General features: G+C 39.9%; 1 protein-coding gene across 2 annotated transcripts; it reads left to right on the top strand.

Moving 5' to 3' along the window:
* The first annotated feature begins 416 nt into the window (after positions 1 to 416).
* LOC121178792 (LIM domain and actin-binding protein 1-like) lies at positions 417 to 14,968 on the top strand. 2 transcript variants are annotated; one of them, XM_041033152.1, is made up of 10 exons: positions 417 to 458; positions 4,128 to 4,270; positions 4,801 to 4,846; positions 8,190 to 8,633; positions 10,045 to 10,099; positions 10,276 to 10,373; positions 11,101 to 11,179; positions 11,361 to 11,392; positions 11,500 to 11,633; positions 11,785 to 14,966. In XM_041033152.1, the coding sequence occupies exons 2-10, from the start codon at positions 4,149 to 4,151 to the stop codon at positions 12,875 to 12,877; spliced, it is 2,103 nt and encodes a 700-aa protein (XP_040889086.1). In that variant the 5' UTR covers positions 417 to 458; positions 4,128 to 4,148; the 3' UTR covers positions 12,878 to 14,966. The 2 variants fall into 2 exon arrangements, with proteins under 2 accessions (XP_040889086.1, XP_040889087.1); XM_041033153.1 differs by lacking the exons at positions 417 to 458; positions 4,128 to 4,270; positions 4,801 to 4,846 and adding an exon at positions 6,944 to 7,074 and having other exon boundaries at positions 11,785 to 14,968.
* Positions 14,969 to 14,974: the final 6 nt, after the last annotated feature.

Here is a 14,974-nt window from a genome sequence, read left to right as displayed (position 1 = left end):
TGTGTTTCAAAGATTTTTTTTTGTTATTGTTGTTATTAATGGTAGTTTTAGTGGTGTTATTAGAATGTATTGCCTGTCCACTGGGAATCAGTCGCCGCTCTGTCACACGAACTGTAAGAAACCTGACGGTTTTTTTTTTTTTAATGTCTGCTTCCTTTCTTTTGTTTTCCTTCCATCTGTGCCTGAAAAAAAAAGAGCGAGGGCTGCCTGTTTTTCTCAGGAATTTGGGGGGGCAGGTATGCAAGCGCACCATGCACGCCTACGCACGCGCAGACATCTAAACGCACCAGGTAGGGGTCGTTGCCCCGTAGCATCACGTGACCTGGCTCTTCCACTCCCATGACACTTTCTGTTTACTCCACCTCCGGCGGTCCGCACCGGGCGGTGACGCAGTGGCAGCAGAAAGCGTCAGGTGTCTCAAGGTTTCACAAAGAGTGACTCAACGGAAGTTCGCGCAGGTAAGACAAGACTTAAAGCAAGGGCATGTAAATTTATAGAAGCCACTCTAGCCAGTCCTATAGTTAAAATACCTAAAGTGTGTATTTTGAAAAGTGGATTTAGCCTATGCCTGTTTAAATTTATGTTTTTTTTTTTTTTTTTTTTTTTTTTTTTTTTTTTTACAATAACTCACTTCTACTGAGTCTTGCTCTCGAAGAACTCGATGTCTTTCGAGATGGTCGATGCCAAACCAGTCCAGCTGCTGAGTTTGTATTTAGCTCAGGCTGTCCCTTTATACCCTTGAGTCAAAACAAAACTTACCTGTAACAAAACGAAATACGATAGTATATAGCTATATTTATTTAAGTCGAAGTTTGGCTCTTTACCAGAAGTCACAAACGCTCTCAACCAGTCGCTTACAGTGTTATACACCTGTAATTTAAGTTCTTCAAATAACATGTTGGGCCCCTTAGCAGGGCAGCCTGTCTTCAACACAAGTCATATCTCTTTATTGCATCACCCCAGTGCAGATTTTCCAGTTCAAACTCAGTTATTTCCACTTAAACAACTTTGTTTTTTGTGCTTTTGTTTTTAATAATTCTTGCGTCTGAGGTTAATCATGTGTTAAGCAGTTTACTCCTCCTTACCTGAGTATGGAGGATGAGTCACACTGTGTTGTGGTTACTTGCTGTTAAGGAGAACTTCGCTTAAAGTGAGTGTTAAAGGTCAGTAGCCGCCTTTCACTGATAACAAGTGATGGAGATCAGGCTAAATGGTGGAGCTTAGATTATCAGATTTCAAAAGCTCATATTTCAGATAGCCTGTAATGGATTCAAGGCTCCACTTGCAATGTGTTTCATTGTCTACCAAAAAGGGCCACCTTCCTAATGGCTGTGTTTACATTTTATTATCTTTGTTACTTTTGATTAATGTCAATTTAGTCAGTGTTCTCTTTTACAAAGCTTGATTTCAGAGAAGTAACACATACAGTTAATGATATAATGCCAGGAGGTGTGGAGCTGTTGATGCCAGTGCAATGTGAAACCGATACTGTGATGACTTGTAAAAGACTGCATTACCTGTTGCTGTACAGAAAAAAAGAACAAAGTAAAACTGTTGACTATCATGTGATTGTAAGGTGTAACATATTTATGCTGTACCTTTTATTTTTTGTGTGTACCCATGTGGAAGAAGTTACATTAGCAAAGGTCAAGTAAACCAATTAAAAGTAGATGCATATGTTACATGTTGGACTTGTTGCTTTTTTTACATGAGGTATATGATAACATATAGGTGTTTACCTTACAAAGGGTGGTTTGTACAGTTTTTTTTTTTTGAACAGATTAAAATTTCACATACAGGAAAATCATACTATGGCCCCACCCTATTCTTTATTTAAATTAGTAACATTTCCTGCTGTGTGTTGATTTTCAGAGGATGGCACACATCAGCTATTCTCTTTATGCAGCTGTAGCGAGGAGTACTTGAATTTGATTCTTAACCCTTGTAGTTTTTGTTGGGAGTTCATGTTCTTCTCATTTTCTTCAGTTTCTTCCTTCAACCGTCTATGGTTTAAGGATATGCAAAAAAGGTGGATTGGCGACTCGGTTTACCTGTCCAGGGTGTGTCCCTGCCTTTCATGCAGTGCTTGCTGTGATAGGCTCCATCTCCCTGATGTCCTGCAAAAGGACTGACAGGGTAGAGAGAAGTTAACTAATAAAGAACACTTTTTTTCCGCAAGTTACAGTGTTTTTGTGCTTCGACCCAGGTACTTAATAAAAGTAACTCTATATAGCACAACATACAGATGAACTGACAAGGTAACTTGCCTGTCAGGCTTCAAAACCTGTAGCAACAGTAGTTAGCCCCAAGCTATTTGGGCATAAGAAACCTAATAAAAGTACACAAGAAGAAGTGGATCATCCTTCATGTTGAGTCTAATGTGGGGTTTTTTTGTTTTTTGTTTTGGTAAACTTTGCCTCATCTAGAAATCCAACCACTAGCCAGTGGAAATCATATATTTATAATTACGCTTTGTTAATATGTAATATCTATAGTTAAATATTATATTCATCTAAAGTTGTGAGTATGCAGGTAATGCACTATTTTTGAGTGTGTAGAATTGAGGTTGTGTTGAAATTCAATTCAGTCCAAAGTCCTCACACCGCTTGTCACCATTATCGCTTTGCATCTGAGTGATGATGTAACAGGTGAACCTGGGTGAAAAAGCACAGATAGGAAGACAAATGATTATTGAGTCTGCCTCAGTGTGCCGCAGTCTGCCTCTGATTATTGAGTGGTTTCAGCACATGGTCATAACATACCGTCTGAACTCTAAAAGAAGGATTCATGCCCTGACATTAGGATATCTCTCCAGACACAGAAACTGTACCAGTGGCTCAGATCTCTCTGTGGCGCTTCTTTAGATGTGGGTTTGTTTGAGTGAAGTCAAAGAAAACTTTGTGTGTGTTGTGGGACTCTCTGGGTCCTCTGTGAACGTTATCCTCTCATGATGATAATGTGCTCACACTCAGCTTAGCGGTTCGCAGTTTGTGTTTCCATCTTGCAGTCAAGCGGCACAAACTGGCGCACAAGCTTGAACATGTTGACTTGTGGCTTTGCATGCATAACGGTATGAGCACACATACAGTATGTTCATGGACTGTCTGGTATGTATGTCAGGTAGGGGGGTTGTGACAAGAGATAAACTAACGGAGGCCTTGTTATAAACTTGTAAATCAGTGATTTTACAGACCGCTCTTCTTCATACTCAAACCTGGACTCTGGCACCAACCTTCTGAAGAGTCTGTACACATCAAGATAGATTTTAGCCTTGTTTATCGAGGGCCATGGATTAGTGTGAGCAGGGTGGTCCTTTTGTTTAAAACACACAGCTGATACTTTTATCAAGTTGCTGTACTGAGATGAAAAATGAACAGATTTATCACAATCTGCTCCTCAGTTCCCCTCAACCAAGTCTCCAGCCCCTTGTTCTTCACTTTATCTCCTCAGACTTGCTTTCCTCTCGCTGTCCACAAGACATCCTTGGGCTTTCCCTCCGTTTCTCATCACCTGACTCCCTCCACATATCCACTGACCTGTTCTCACTTCTCATCAGCTCTGCAGTCACCTGAGCTCTCCCCACCTGCACCTCTTTCCGTGATCAGCCTTGTACTATGTACACCCCTTCAATTCCTTTGTTCCTTGTCAGATCATCTTGCTTATGTCTTTGTGTTATTTCTCGGTGAGCCTGCTACCCGCATGTAATTACCTGTTGTCTGTACCTGCCTGCTTGTCCCCATGTTCTATCTATAAGCCTGGTTTTCATCAGTTTCACAATTAAAGTTCCCTCACTGCACCTGCCCGTGTGTCTGTGTCTGGGTCTTTCCTGCCTGCTCTCCACACATTTATCTGTTCTGCACTGATTGCAGATGAATGCAGACAAGAGGAGTTAGAGGACCATTATTTTCTTACTGTAATAAGCAAGAACTCCTGGTGTAAAAATGAGGCCTTTTTTGCCAGCTCTGATTGCAAATCTGGGAACAGGTCCAGCATAAAGTGACTGCTAATGGTGCAACTCAAGTGCCGTTTGCTCCCACTGAAGGTTTTATCAGAGTACAGGTTTGGGGAATGATTTAGAAGTGGAGATATAACACATGTGGCTTACAGTGGGTGTGTTTGTGTTTCAGGTAGTCAGGTAGTTAGTAGAGATGGAAAGCGGTCCATTCAATCGACGGTCCTGGGCGACACAGTCTTTGCGCATCACTGCGAAGGAGCTGTCACTGGTCAGTGGCCGAGGGAAAAACAATGCTATTGCTGAACGCTTCTCCAAGTGAGTAACAATAAATACAGTGTAATACAAATGTAATACAAGAAGTTCATGCTAATGTCTGACTCTTAGTACAAATGATTGTACCATCATTTTCAGGTCTAAGTTCAGAGTTGTTGTTAAGTCTGCTTGTGCATTTCATTTCTGCAGGTGGGAAACAAGAGATAGCCCCTATGATCTAGCTGGAGATGTATTGAAAATGAATATAAAACCTTTCATGATTTTATGATTTGTTATTTGTCTTACATAGTGCTTGTTTAAAACACATAAAGAATACTTTTACTCCAACATTTCATTTGCTTAAAGTGTAAAAAAAAGTGAGAATGAATTGCAAGCATGTAGAAACAAGCTGAAAGCTAAAATACAATCTAGAATAAAACATTTCAAAACTATAGTAATACATTTTCATAGTATATGCTGTTTAACACCTCACAAATTTCCATAAAGAAGATATGTAACAATTTTCAGAAAAGCAGATATGCTCTTTGTTGTTTTGAGTCACCAGAGGTCAGTGTTGTTTCCTTCTCTTTAAGGTATCAGAGAGCTGCTGAGGAGTCAAGTGCAGAGAAGAAAAAAGCAGTAAGTATTTCTGTGAAGCTTTTTGAGCAGGATGCTAGAAACATTTAATTTCCCAGTTACATCACTTTAGAGACATTTCTAACTTAGTGACTATGAAGTGGTAATGTACAGCTGTATTTGATACATGACAGAAAAATGAAGGTTTCTCTCATAATTCAGTAGATTCATTGTAATTCACGATTTTAAATCTATTATGCATCTTGTTCACAGCATTTTGATGAGCCTCTCCTAGCAAACTAAGTGATTAAATGAAATGTGTGTATGCTGCTTGTCTTGCTTCATTTGCGTGGTAGTTCCTGGTGGTGCTAAACTAATTACCACATGCTGAGATGAGGAGTGTACACATACATACACGCACACACGGACTATCTATGCCAACACAATGTCTGGGCCAAATGTCTTGTTCTGGCTGACCTCTCATTGGCCACTTGTTGCTGTGGGCAGGCTATCAAGCTCATAATCCTTCTTCAGTGTAATCCCCTTGCAATGCTCTCTGTGGTTGCAACTGTAGGTTAGCTGCTTTGTCAGTGTGAAAGACTGATAAACAAACCTGGATTGAGATAAAATGAATTACAGATCAACTAATACCATGAAGAAATATAAGGTAATGTTGCTGTAGTTGTGCGTAATATTGTGGTTGAGTTTACCAGTGTGTGGGAGCCAGTCGCTTTAAAAAATATTAGCCTCTTTAGTCTTTGTTTAATGGTCCAGCTGGTAATGACAATGACAAGAAGGCTTTGTCTTTTTTTAACTCCTGTAGATGCCTGATTTGATTTGTTAAAGTAACGTTCCTGCACTTCTTCCTTAGATACAGTATTTAACGGAACAGAAGTTCAAATATGCTCTGAAGGCAAATTTTTGTTAAGCAATGCCTCAAGTTGTCAAGTTCATTTTATGATTCATCATATATCTCATGATTCATAATATTTTCAGGAACTGATAGTATGTGTGGAAATGAGCTGATACCACTAGTCCAGGAATATAGAAGTCTAGTTAAAGTATTTGACGATAACACTCGTGTCCTCATGTGTCTAAGCCAGGTTTGAATGAGAGCGTAAAAGACCATCTGTCTGTCTTAACGTGGGTGTATGTTGGGAGGGGGCTTTTCAAACACAACAATGAAACAATGAGTCCATTAGATGAAGTAAATAGACAAATGACAGAAACTAAGCTAAAACTAAGCTAAAAACACCAAGCATTTTTGGTTATACCTTCTCACGAAGTGAAGATTAGCTGCTTCCCTCTGTTTTATGACATTCAAACTGAAATTACTTTGGGTTCTGGTAATCTACAGTGGGCATCCATCATCATCATCATTATTATTATTATTATTATTATTATTATTATTATTGTATTAAGAATCTGAGAAATTTGTTTTGTCCTTATGTAGTAACTTGGTTTTAATGTTAATGTCAGTTTCATCTCCAGCTTGTACAGAATGCTAAATTGTAAACAATGGTAAACAATAAGACTCCCAATTATAGTCAGTTTTATTATTAAGGTGAAAGTTTTTAGTTTAGTATTTAAGTTCAGAAATCTCAAGCTAAATTGCTATTGATATTGATGATATTGTGTGGTGTGACTATTCTGATGCAGATCTGATCTGGACTCAAGTCCAGAACTGACTGAGCGTTTGTCATTAGAGCCTGCATTTTGTGGAAAAATCTCCCAGAATACCTCTCTCTGTTTCTCTGAGTACTGTTTAAAATTCAGTATAAAACTCTGTTAGGACTCATTCACGTGGTGATCCTTGAATGGCTTTTGTTTGTCTTTCATTCTTCTGGTCTTTTTCCTTCCATCTTCTCTTGTGTTCTGTAGTTTGTATAATTATTTTCTTGCCTTATCTAAAGCCTTGATACAAATAAGTGCTGTGGAGATACAGTGTTTAATAGTATTATCCTCAGAAATCATTCAAAAGTGGAAACGTGTCAAAGCCGGCACAGAAAACAAAGAGTTAACTTTTCCCTGAATGTAACATTTCCTGCTCTGGTTTCCTGGGTACTCTGACTCTCTCCCTCTCTCTCTCTCATTCAATTTCCTGGTGTTGAAGGGGTTGGGCTAACTCTTACAAGCAGATTTTGTCTTGCTGCTAACATCTGGGAGCACGCTACCTCTCACTGTCCCTCAGCATACTGACCTGTAGAGAAGGACCAACCAAAGGACTCTCACTTTCCTTGCTGTCTAGTTGTGGTTGCACCTCGTTGGGCTGCTCCATCGCATTCAAAGAGGTTTCTTTTGTTTTTTCCTTTTTGCTTCAAAAACGAGGAACAGTCTTCGTCACTGTCCAGTTCTTTCTGTCCACCCTGGACTTGCCTCACAAAGACAGCAATTGTGCTCTCTCTCTCTCTCTCTCTTTTTTTTTTGTCCACTTTGGGGGGTTTTGTCCCTTTTGTTCAGCCCTTTAGGCTTATGTTTTAATTTCTTTCTTCTTTGCTCCTTTTTTTGTCTTTGTGTCTGTCTGTTTCTGTGTTAATATAACTTATTTTTAGATTTATGGGATTCAGTTTTAGTTGGTGCTTTTAGCTTTTTCTTATCACAGTTTGTCATGTCTAACCGTCTCTAAATTAAGTTTAAAATGTATCCATAGTGTGTTTTATGAAGAATTGTGGTTTTTGTGGTTAATAATAAGATGCAAGTGTTTAAATGTTCCCTACTGACCAGACCTCGGAAACTTGGCAACAAAATCTTACTCTGCTCACTAAGATTTATTAGATGATTAGTTTACTTATGCAGTTGTGATTTATTCCTATGTCCAGATCCTCTTTCTTCAGCGTGTCATTCCTCTTTTGTAATTAAGGAAGTTCCTGCAGGTCACACGGCAGTAGTGGGCCTCCTGTTGTTCTGTTGTGCTGTTTTGCAGCTCAACATGTTTTGTTGTCATGAATGGCTCAGTGGTGAACAGAGCCCTCCTCAGTTTTTTCTTGTTTTTTTTTTTTGTTTTTTTTGGGAAAGGTGAAGTTGTTGTGTGGAAAGGAATGCAGCTGAAAAATCTGCCTGCATGCTCAGCCCTGCTTTCTCCATCTTGAGCCAATCGTTGCATTCAGCAGCCGCAGCAAAACATCTATTTCCTGGACCAGCTTTGAACAGCTGTTCACCTAATCTGTCAGCAAAGCCAAGTTCAGACTCCGGCATTTCCCTTATTCCATTGTGCTGACTTGCAGTTAAAGCAATATGTTTGGTACAATATATGCTTTGCTGCCAAATGGGAATACTTGTATAATTTAGCATGAATTGAGAATGAAACTATTGCTTTTGATTGACAGTGTTTGTGAAATCACTTTCATTTTAAGTTTGGCATGCTCACAGTTTAACTGCTTTTCATTTCTTCTACTCCTCCTCACAGTCTTTTGAGAGTGCGACCCCCTCCCTGCGGTCAGGCAACCTGAGTGCTCTGAAGAAGCGCTGGGAGCAAGCGGAGAACCTTGATCACAGCAAACCTTCCTCTGTCCCACCTCCAAGCCAGTCCAGCTCTCGCTGTAGGCCTCCTGCCCTCGCCAGGCCTCCTTCAATCAGTGAAAGCGCCCCTTCATTAAAGAGCCCTGGCCAGCTGACAGCTGAGGGAGGTCAACCTACAGCCAGGCGTGTCCAGCAGCCCTCAGCAGCTCCTAAAGCATCCAAAGCTGAAGAAGAGAGAGGGATGGACAGGGATGAGGTGACACACAGCGAAAGACCTGAAAAGCTTGAAGAGCAAGTTCCAACCAGCCCCAGTGCCTCCTATGAAAAACCCAGAGTGCCACTGAACAACCTGAAGATGAAGTTTGAGAAAGGAGAGGACACCACGGGCAAGGTAAAATGTTTAGCTTTTGCAGTGCTATTATCTCTGTCCATCATAAGTAAATAATGTAGAAGATCATCACTTTCTGCTTTGGCAGATTTTCCCTTCATACGACCTCTCTCTTTAAATGCATTCTTACTAGTGTTTTCTGGCCTGTGTATTTTCTGAAGTAGTCTTCTTCCACCTGGATTTTGCTTCGTCTCTCCCCCACCCGCTTCTGTCTTTCCCTTTCACTCTTTCACTCTTTCTCTCTCTCTCTCTCTCTCTCTCTCTCTCTCTCTCTCTCTGTCTTCATCCCTTTCAGCCCAAAATAACAAGCGCTCCACTCTTCACCTTCCACAACAGAGGAATGCGGGAACATTCCTGACCTAGGGCTGTTTCATTCTTCAGAGGATCACCTCTCAAGAGGAACTGTCTTTATCACACTTTTCATTAGCCACAGTGTGTATCCTAGATTTCCCAAAAGTCTTGGCCTTTAGTTTTAGTGGGGTTTGATTTTTTGTGTGTGTCATATTGTGCAGCTCTTTGTATGTGCAGCTGCTGTACATTAATATACATAATCAAATGAAAGTGAATACAAACCTCTTGTCCTGCTTTTGCCATGGTGTCCTCCAGCTCTAGAAGCTGTACTTAGTAGTATGACTAACACCATTATGTCACCACTAGGGAAGAAGAAGAAGAAGTGAAAATTTATGGGTGAATAGGAGCTTTGTAACACTTGGCTGTGGAAGATGGTGGCACAACAGGACTCCACGGTTCCACTGAAGCAGTTTGAAGAAATGTGCTGTTTTAATTGGCCAAAACTCCTTTCCACTCCACACACTGTCTGGTTTACTCATTAGTGTCGGTGACACGTGGGCACATACGTAGCTCATTCTTTGCAGTAAAATGCAATGGAACAATTTTGGTTCTTGTGACTGCAGGTCAAAGGCATGCTGGTGTCTGTCCAGGTAAATTCTCTGCACTCTGGTCACTACCAGGTATGAAGTGGAGGACTGGAAAGGACATCACCTTTACTTTTATTCCATTTTTAATCTGTAACTAAACTTCTGTTCTTCCTCTAAAGATGTTGTTTTTAATGAAGATCTGTATAATTTTAATTATAATTTTTCTACCTGTTTGACACTGCAGACCCATGTTGTGGCAATGTCCCTCAACATAGTGCTGATCTCTGCGAGATGCTTTTAAGTCAGTCATAATGACTGGTCTAAATAAGACCTACCCCATGGCAACTTTAACCTGAATAATCTTTTTTTTTTTTTTGATAAAGGATTTGAGATTCAGTCTCAGTGCAATGACAATGTTGTGGACAAACAAATAGTGGTGGAAGTTGTGATACCTTTGATACATACATGAGTTTGTGGTACTAATGCAGTAAACTGACCTTCTGCTTCTGATCCCATCAATCATTTTACTCTCACAGGGTGGCAGGGCAACACGACGCAGTACTTCATCAGAAGACATGGACCAACATAGTGGTAAAGGCAAACACACAAAGTACACATGTAATTTACTGACTTCAGGTACATGTCAATATGGGTGACAACGTACGCACTCATTGTTTGTTTTAGTGAAATAAGGCCAGAGTTTTCATGTGGGTTTACCACAGCATCGTCAGTTGAAGCAGAAGTGTGAACTTCTTCCTCTGCTTTAGGTTTGTCTGTGCCGGACAGAGTGCTGGAGTCGACATCCCTGAGGGAGAAGATGGCGAAGTACCAGGCTGCTGTTTCTAAACAAGGCAAAGCACAATCTGTGAGTTTATGCAACACAAGCTGAATTAAAAAACATGCTCAAACTTATAAGTACAAACATATAATATCTCAAAGTATATTTAAATGTTTTATGAATTGAGGTTTTACAATTGACCTTTAAAGCCTTTTCATAAAGATCCATAATCATAAATTAAGCAGTTTCATTAAACAACAAAGCTTAACTGCATCGTAACAGCTGCTTAAAACCAAAGTTACAGTCACAGCCAGGTGCTGTTCATGAACATTTTCAAACAGCAATTAAAAATCTTATATCTATAAAAATCTAACTAAGTTAACTATATATCATAGTGTATTAAGAAATATGGATTTTCTGAATGAGGGGTTAAGAAATGTCAGTAGTCCTTATGAATGGTAAACAGTGATCAATAGAAATATACATATCTCTACAACACCCCCCATCAGGACCATTAAACATTGGATCCTTGTACATAGCGTTCTGAACGAGCTTGTTAAAGAACCACATTCCTTAACAAGCCAAAAGTAAAGTTTACATTGTAATGGACACAACATTGTGTATTCGTGATTTATGGTTCTTTGTAAAGCCGTCCATTAATGTTACTGTATATCTATTGTTTGCTCCCTTACTGGTTCTTTAATCTCTTCCTTCCTACCCACTCCAGAAACAGGGAGAATACAAAGTGATTTATAATGCAACAGCCAGTTAACACAGGGGTGTGTTTTCCTTTTTTTCCTTGTGTTTCCTCCAGGGTGTGGCCCCAGATGGGTCTGGTCCAAAAGAATCTGCACCTGTACCTCAGAAACACATACCTGCACCTGAGTGTAATGGTGAGTCTTGGTGGATACATGGACAAATGTTCCCACATAAATATTATTTATGCAGTACATAACTTAATATACCCAAATTACTTCAGTATCCAGAACAAGATCTAGTTTAATGTGATTACCCTTCTTAGCAGCTTCTGAGGAGCAACAGAGAATTACATTTTGTGTGTTTCGTGTCATTTAGGTGAGAGCAGCGAGCCATCCAAAGTATCCAGGGTGAGTCAGTCATCACAACAAGCAGGCGACATGCATGAGTCATCAGTAGAAATCCAATTTCAACCCCTGTTGATTATGGATAAATGTGACTGTATTTGTCTGTTTAGAAGTTCTGCCCGCTGGTGAAGGAGACGTGCTCCGCTTGTTTAAAGATAGTGTACCCCCTGGAGAGACTGGTGTCTCATCAGCATGTCTACCACAAAAGCTGCTTCCGCTGTGTTCACTGCAACACAAAGCTCAGGTTTGTCTCTAATTGCCAAATATGCCCTTCACTCTTATTTGACATCATATCTTTTGATTGGGTGACTGTTCAAGAACCACAAAGGAATATTTGTCAAAGAATCTATAATCTCCTGAAGCAAAATAATACCTGTGCTACTCTTTGTTTCTAGTCTTGGGAACTATGCCTCTCTGCATGGTAATGTCTACTGCAAGCCCCATTTCAATCAGCTGTTTAAAGCCAAAGGCAACTACGATGAGGGCTTTGGCCATCGCCCTCACAAGGAACTGTGGGAACCTCGAACTGATGGAGAAGAAGGTGAAGAAGCAGTGAAGCCAAAAGAACCAGAGGAACCTGTAACAGTGAAGCATCCAGCTGAGAGTATCTCAGACAAACAGCCAACCCCAGCTGTGGAAGCATCCCCACAGGTAAAGGTGACAGACATGACCGCCTTATTGGAGACACGTGTCCAAACACATGCCAGCTCCAGTGAGAAACATCAGTCTACAGAGAAGCCAGCTGAGACACGCAAGCTGAGGATCGCTTGGCCTCCTCCGGCTGGGGAGAGCCACTCTGGGACAGCAGCACTTAGTCCAGTCACAGAGGGAGTGACTTCAAGCCGACCCTGGAGAGCCAAGTGGCCCCCAGTGGAAGAGGCACCATCATCGTCCTTCCAGAGCTCAGAGCGCGTTGAACTGAAGAGCTTGAGGAGGAGTTCTTCCCTAAAGGAGCGCACTCGGCCTTTTACAGTCGCAGCTAACCCCACCCCTGCACCCAGTCTAGGGCCCAGGGAACCCCGTCGCCCTCTCAAGTCCCTGCTGGAATGGAGAGCATCATTTGAGGAAAAAAGCCTATCTGAAAAATCGGCCAAAGAAAACAAACCAGAGAAGCAGCAGCTGAGTCAGCAGGAGAAGGAGGAGAAGATGCCTCAAATAGCAAGTGAAGTTGCAGCAAGTGCAAGCGAGACCATCTCGGAGGAGGACGTGGAGACACCGCAGCAGGTGGAAAAAGGCCAGCAAGTACAGAAAGAAAAAGTCTCAGGAGCAGCAGACAAGATGGCAGGGGAAGAGAGCTCTCTGAGAAGCATCTCTCCAGACATCTCACCTTCCCCTTCTCCACCTTTGCAGCCAAAGCAGAACCGCACCTCCCAGGATGTGGGCTTCTGGGAGGACGACAAAGAAGGAAGTGACGCTGAGGAGCCGAGTGCAGAGGATATAATCAAGAGGAACCGCTACTATGATGAGGAGGAGGACTCTGAGTCATAGGAACATCTCACAGTTTTATCTGTTCACCATATAACACTTGTCAGTTTTGGTTTTTTCACTTTATAAGTAGCCCATAAATTTAGCTTTGCCAGATTTTAGTTAAGAGACATTATGTGTAATAGGTGCATATTTGATTTAATAACTGCCTTTAATTACTTAAGTACAAATGTTTGATTTTTTTTTTATATTTAATTATATACTGTAAAATATCTAAAAACAGCTTTTATATGACTCCTGATTATACTGGAAGGTGGAAATCTATTATGCATTTCTGGATCTGTATTCTGACATAATTATATGCATCATCAGTGGCATATTATTTGCAGGTGGTGTGTCCAAAAAGCATGATACTTTATGTGGCATATAAAAGTACTTTTTAATTACAGGCAGCACCAGACTGCATCATGCAAAACAGTCATTATGTGTAGTTTAGCCCTTCCTAGAATGCAGAAAAGACCTAAATATCTTATACCAAAAAGGGAACACCAGCACTGTATTGTTACGTTGTTGCAGGAGAACAAATTTCTGTTTATTATAGTTTATATTTTTACATATTGCCTGACTTTAAATTGTAAATTAAAGAAATGACAAAACAGAACCAACAATCCAGAGTGTGCTCTGGATTAGGATCCAAACCAACATTGTTCAGATCATGACTTCTCTCAGGGATGAAGACACCGTCCCATACGTCCAGTTGCCTTTGTACAATATCTCCTCTAACGGGACTCAGTACTTCTACTCTTCTACTATGTCTGATTTTACTTTCAGCCTGTTTGGAAATTAATTGAATTCCGCTCCTCAGGTCATGTTGTGCCAGTTCACATGCTGTTAAGATACTAAACAGCAGACAGTGTGCAGTTTACTGCTTTGACTGTTATTGAGCCTTTATCTTTTCCCAGCAACTGAGTAATCATAAGATCTTTAAATAGACATACAGAGCAGTCAGTAAACAATAATAACTCTGTCCTGCAGGGGGCTCACTGGTTTGGTGAAAATGCAATTGGAACTTCAAGGACAAATTGCACAGAGGTTATTTAATCATTCCGAATTCCGAATTGACATTACATTTATTTTTAATTTGTCAACTTGTTCCAGTTCAAAATCTGCTCTTGATCAGTTCTAAGCAAGCAATAAAAGGAGAAAATATAATTAAAAAAGTGTTTTACTTACAGCTCATTCTAATTTCAGTCTAATGTCTCAATATGTGTCATCTCTGGGCCTTCTGGATTTGTGTTGCAACATTTTCAAACGTTATCCAGTTTATATTGTATGTAAAACACTTTCTATTTTATTATGTGCTGTGGAATATTATGTTTGCACTGCAGAATATTTTTTAATAATTATAATTTGTATATTGACACGCTGGAAATTAAAGTTTTAACTGAAACACAATTAAAATGTATCAGTAAGGAAATCCAGAATTTCCACAAAGCTAACAATGTCTTTTTCTACTAGCAATGATATTTAATGTGCCCTTGTTTTCTGTTTAGTCAGGAACAACAATTTTAGATATCATGCACATTGAGGTGAATAGAACGGGGACATAATTGTTTCTGTGGAGTTTTACTCGAATTCACCAGTTACTCTGATATACTGTAACCACAGAATTGTGGCCATTAATTTCAATTTGAGACGGCCAAAGAAAAAGGTCGCTCTTTGCTAGATGATAGATATTATGTTCTTCAAAGAAATTGGTCTAATTAATTTAATTTTGTGATATTCATACTCCATTTCTTGAATTGTTCTAGTGCTAACAATATACAGTGCTTACTGTTAATCTTAAAGTACTTCTGTAGTATTTAAATAATGCATATAGTTTAGTTTTTTCAAATATCCAAAATGGTGACGCAAAGTGTTTTTAACATCCGTAAACCCTTGCATCCCTGAACAACAATCAAGGATCATCAAGGGTTTAAACTTTAAATGTTAAAAAAGAAAAAATGTGCTAGAACACCCAACTGTGGAGCTGTAGCAGAGGAGATAATATTTCTTATACATCATTTGGAAGTTTTGCCAACAAAAAAAAGATAATCTAAAATAATCTAATTTACATTTAAAGTCATCAGACAGAACAAAATTCATACTGAACTTGACAGG

This window comes from Toxotes jaculatrix, chromosome 3, assembly GCF_017976425.1.
Source record: "Toxotes jaculatrix isolate fToxJac2 chromosome 3, fToxJac2.pri, whole genome shotgun sequence".
NCBI lineage: Eukaryota > Metazoa > Chordata > Actinopteri > Toxotidae > Toxotes > Toxotes jaculatrix.
This window is presented reverse-complemented; position numbering and strand designations above follow the sequence as displayed.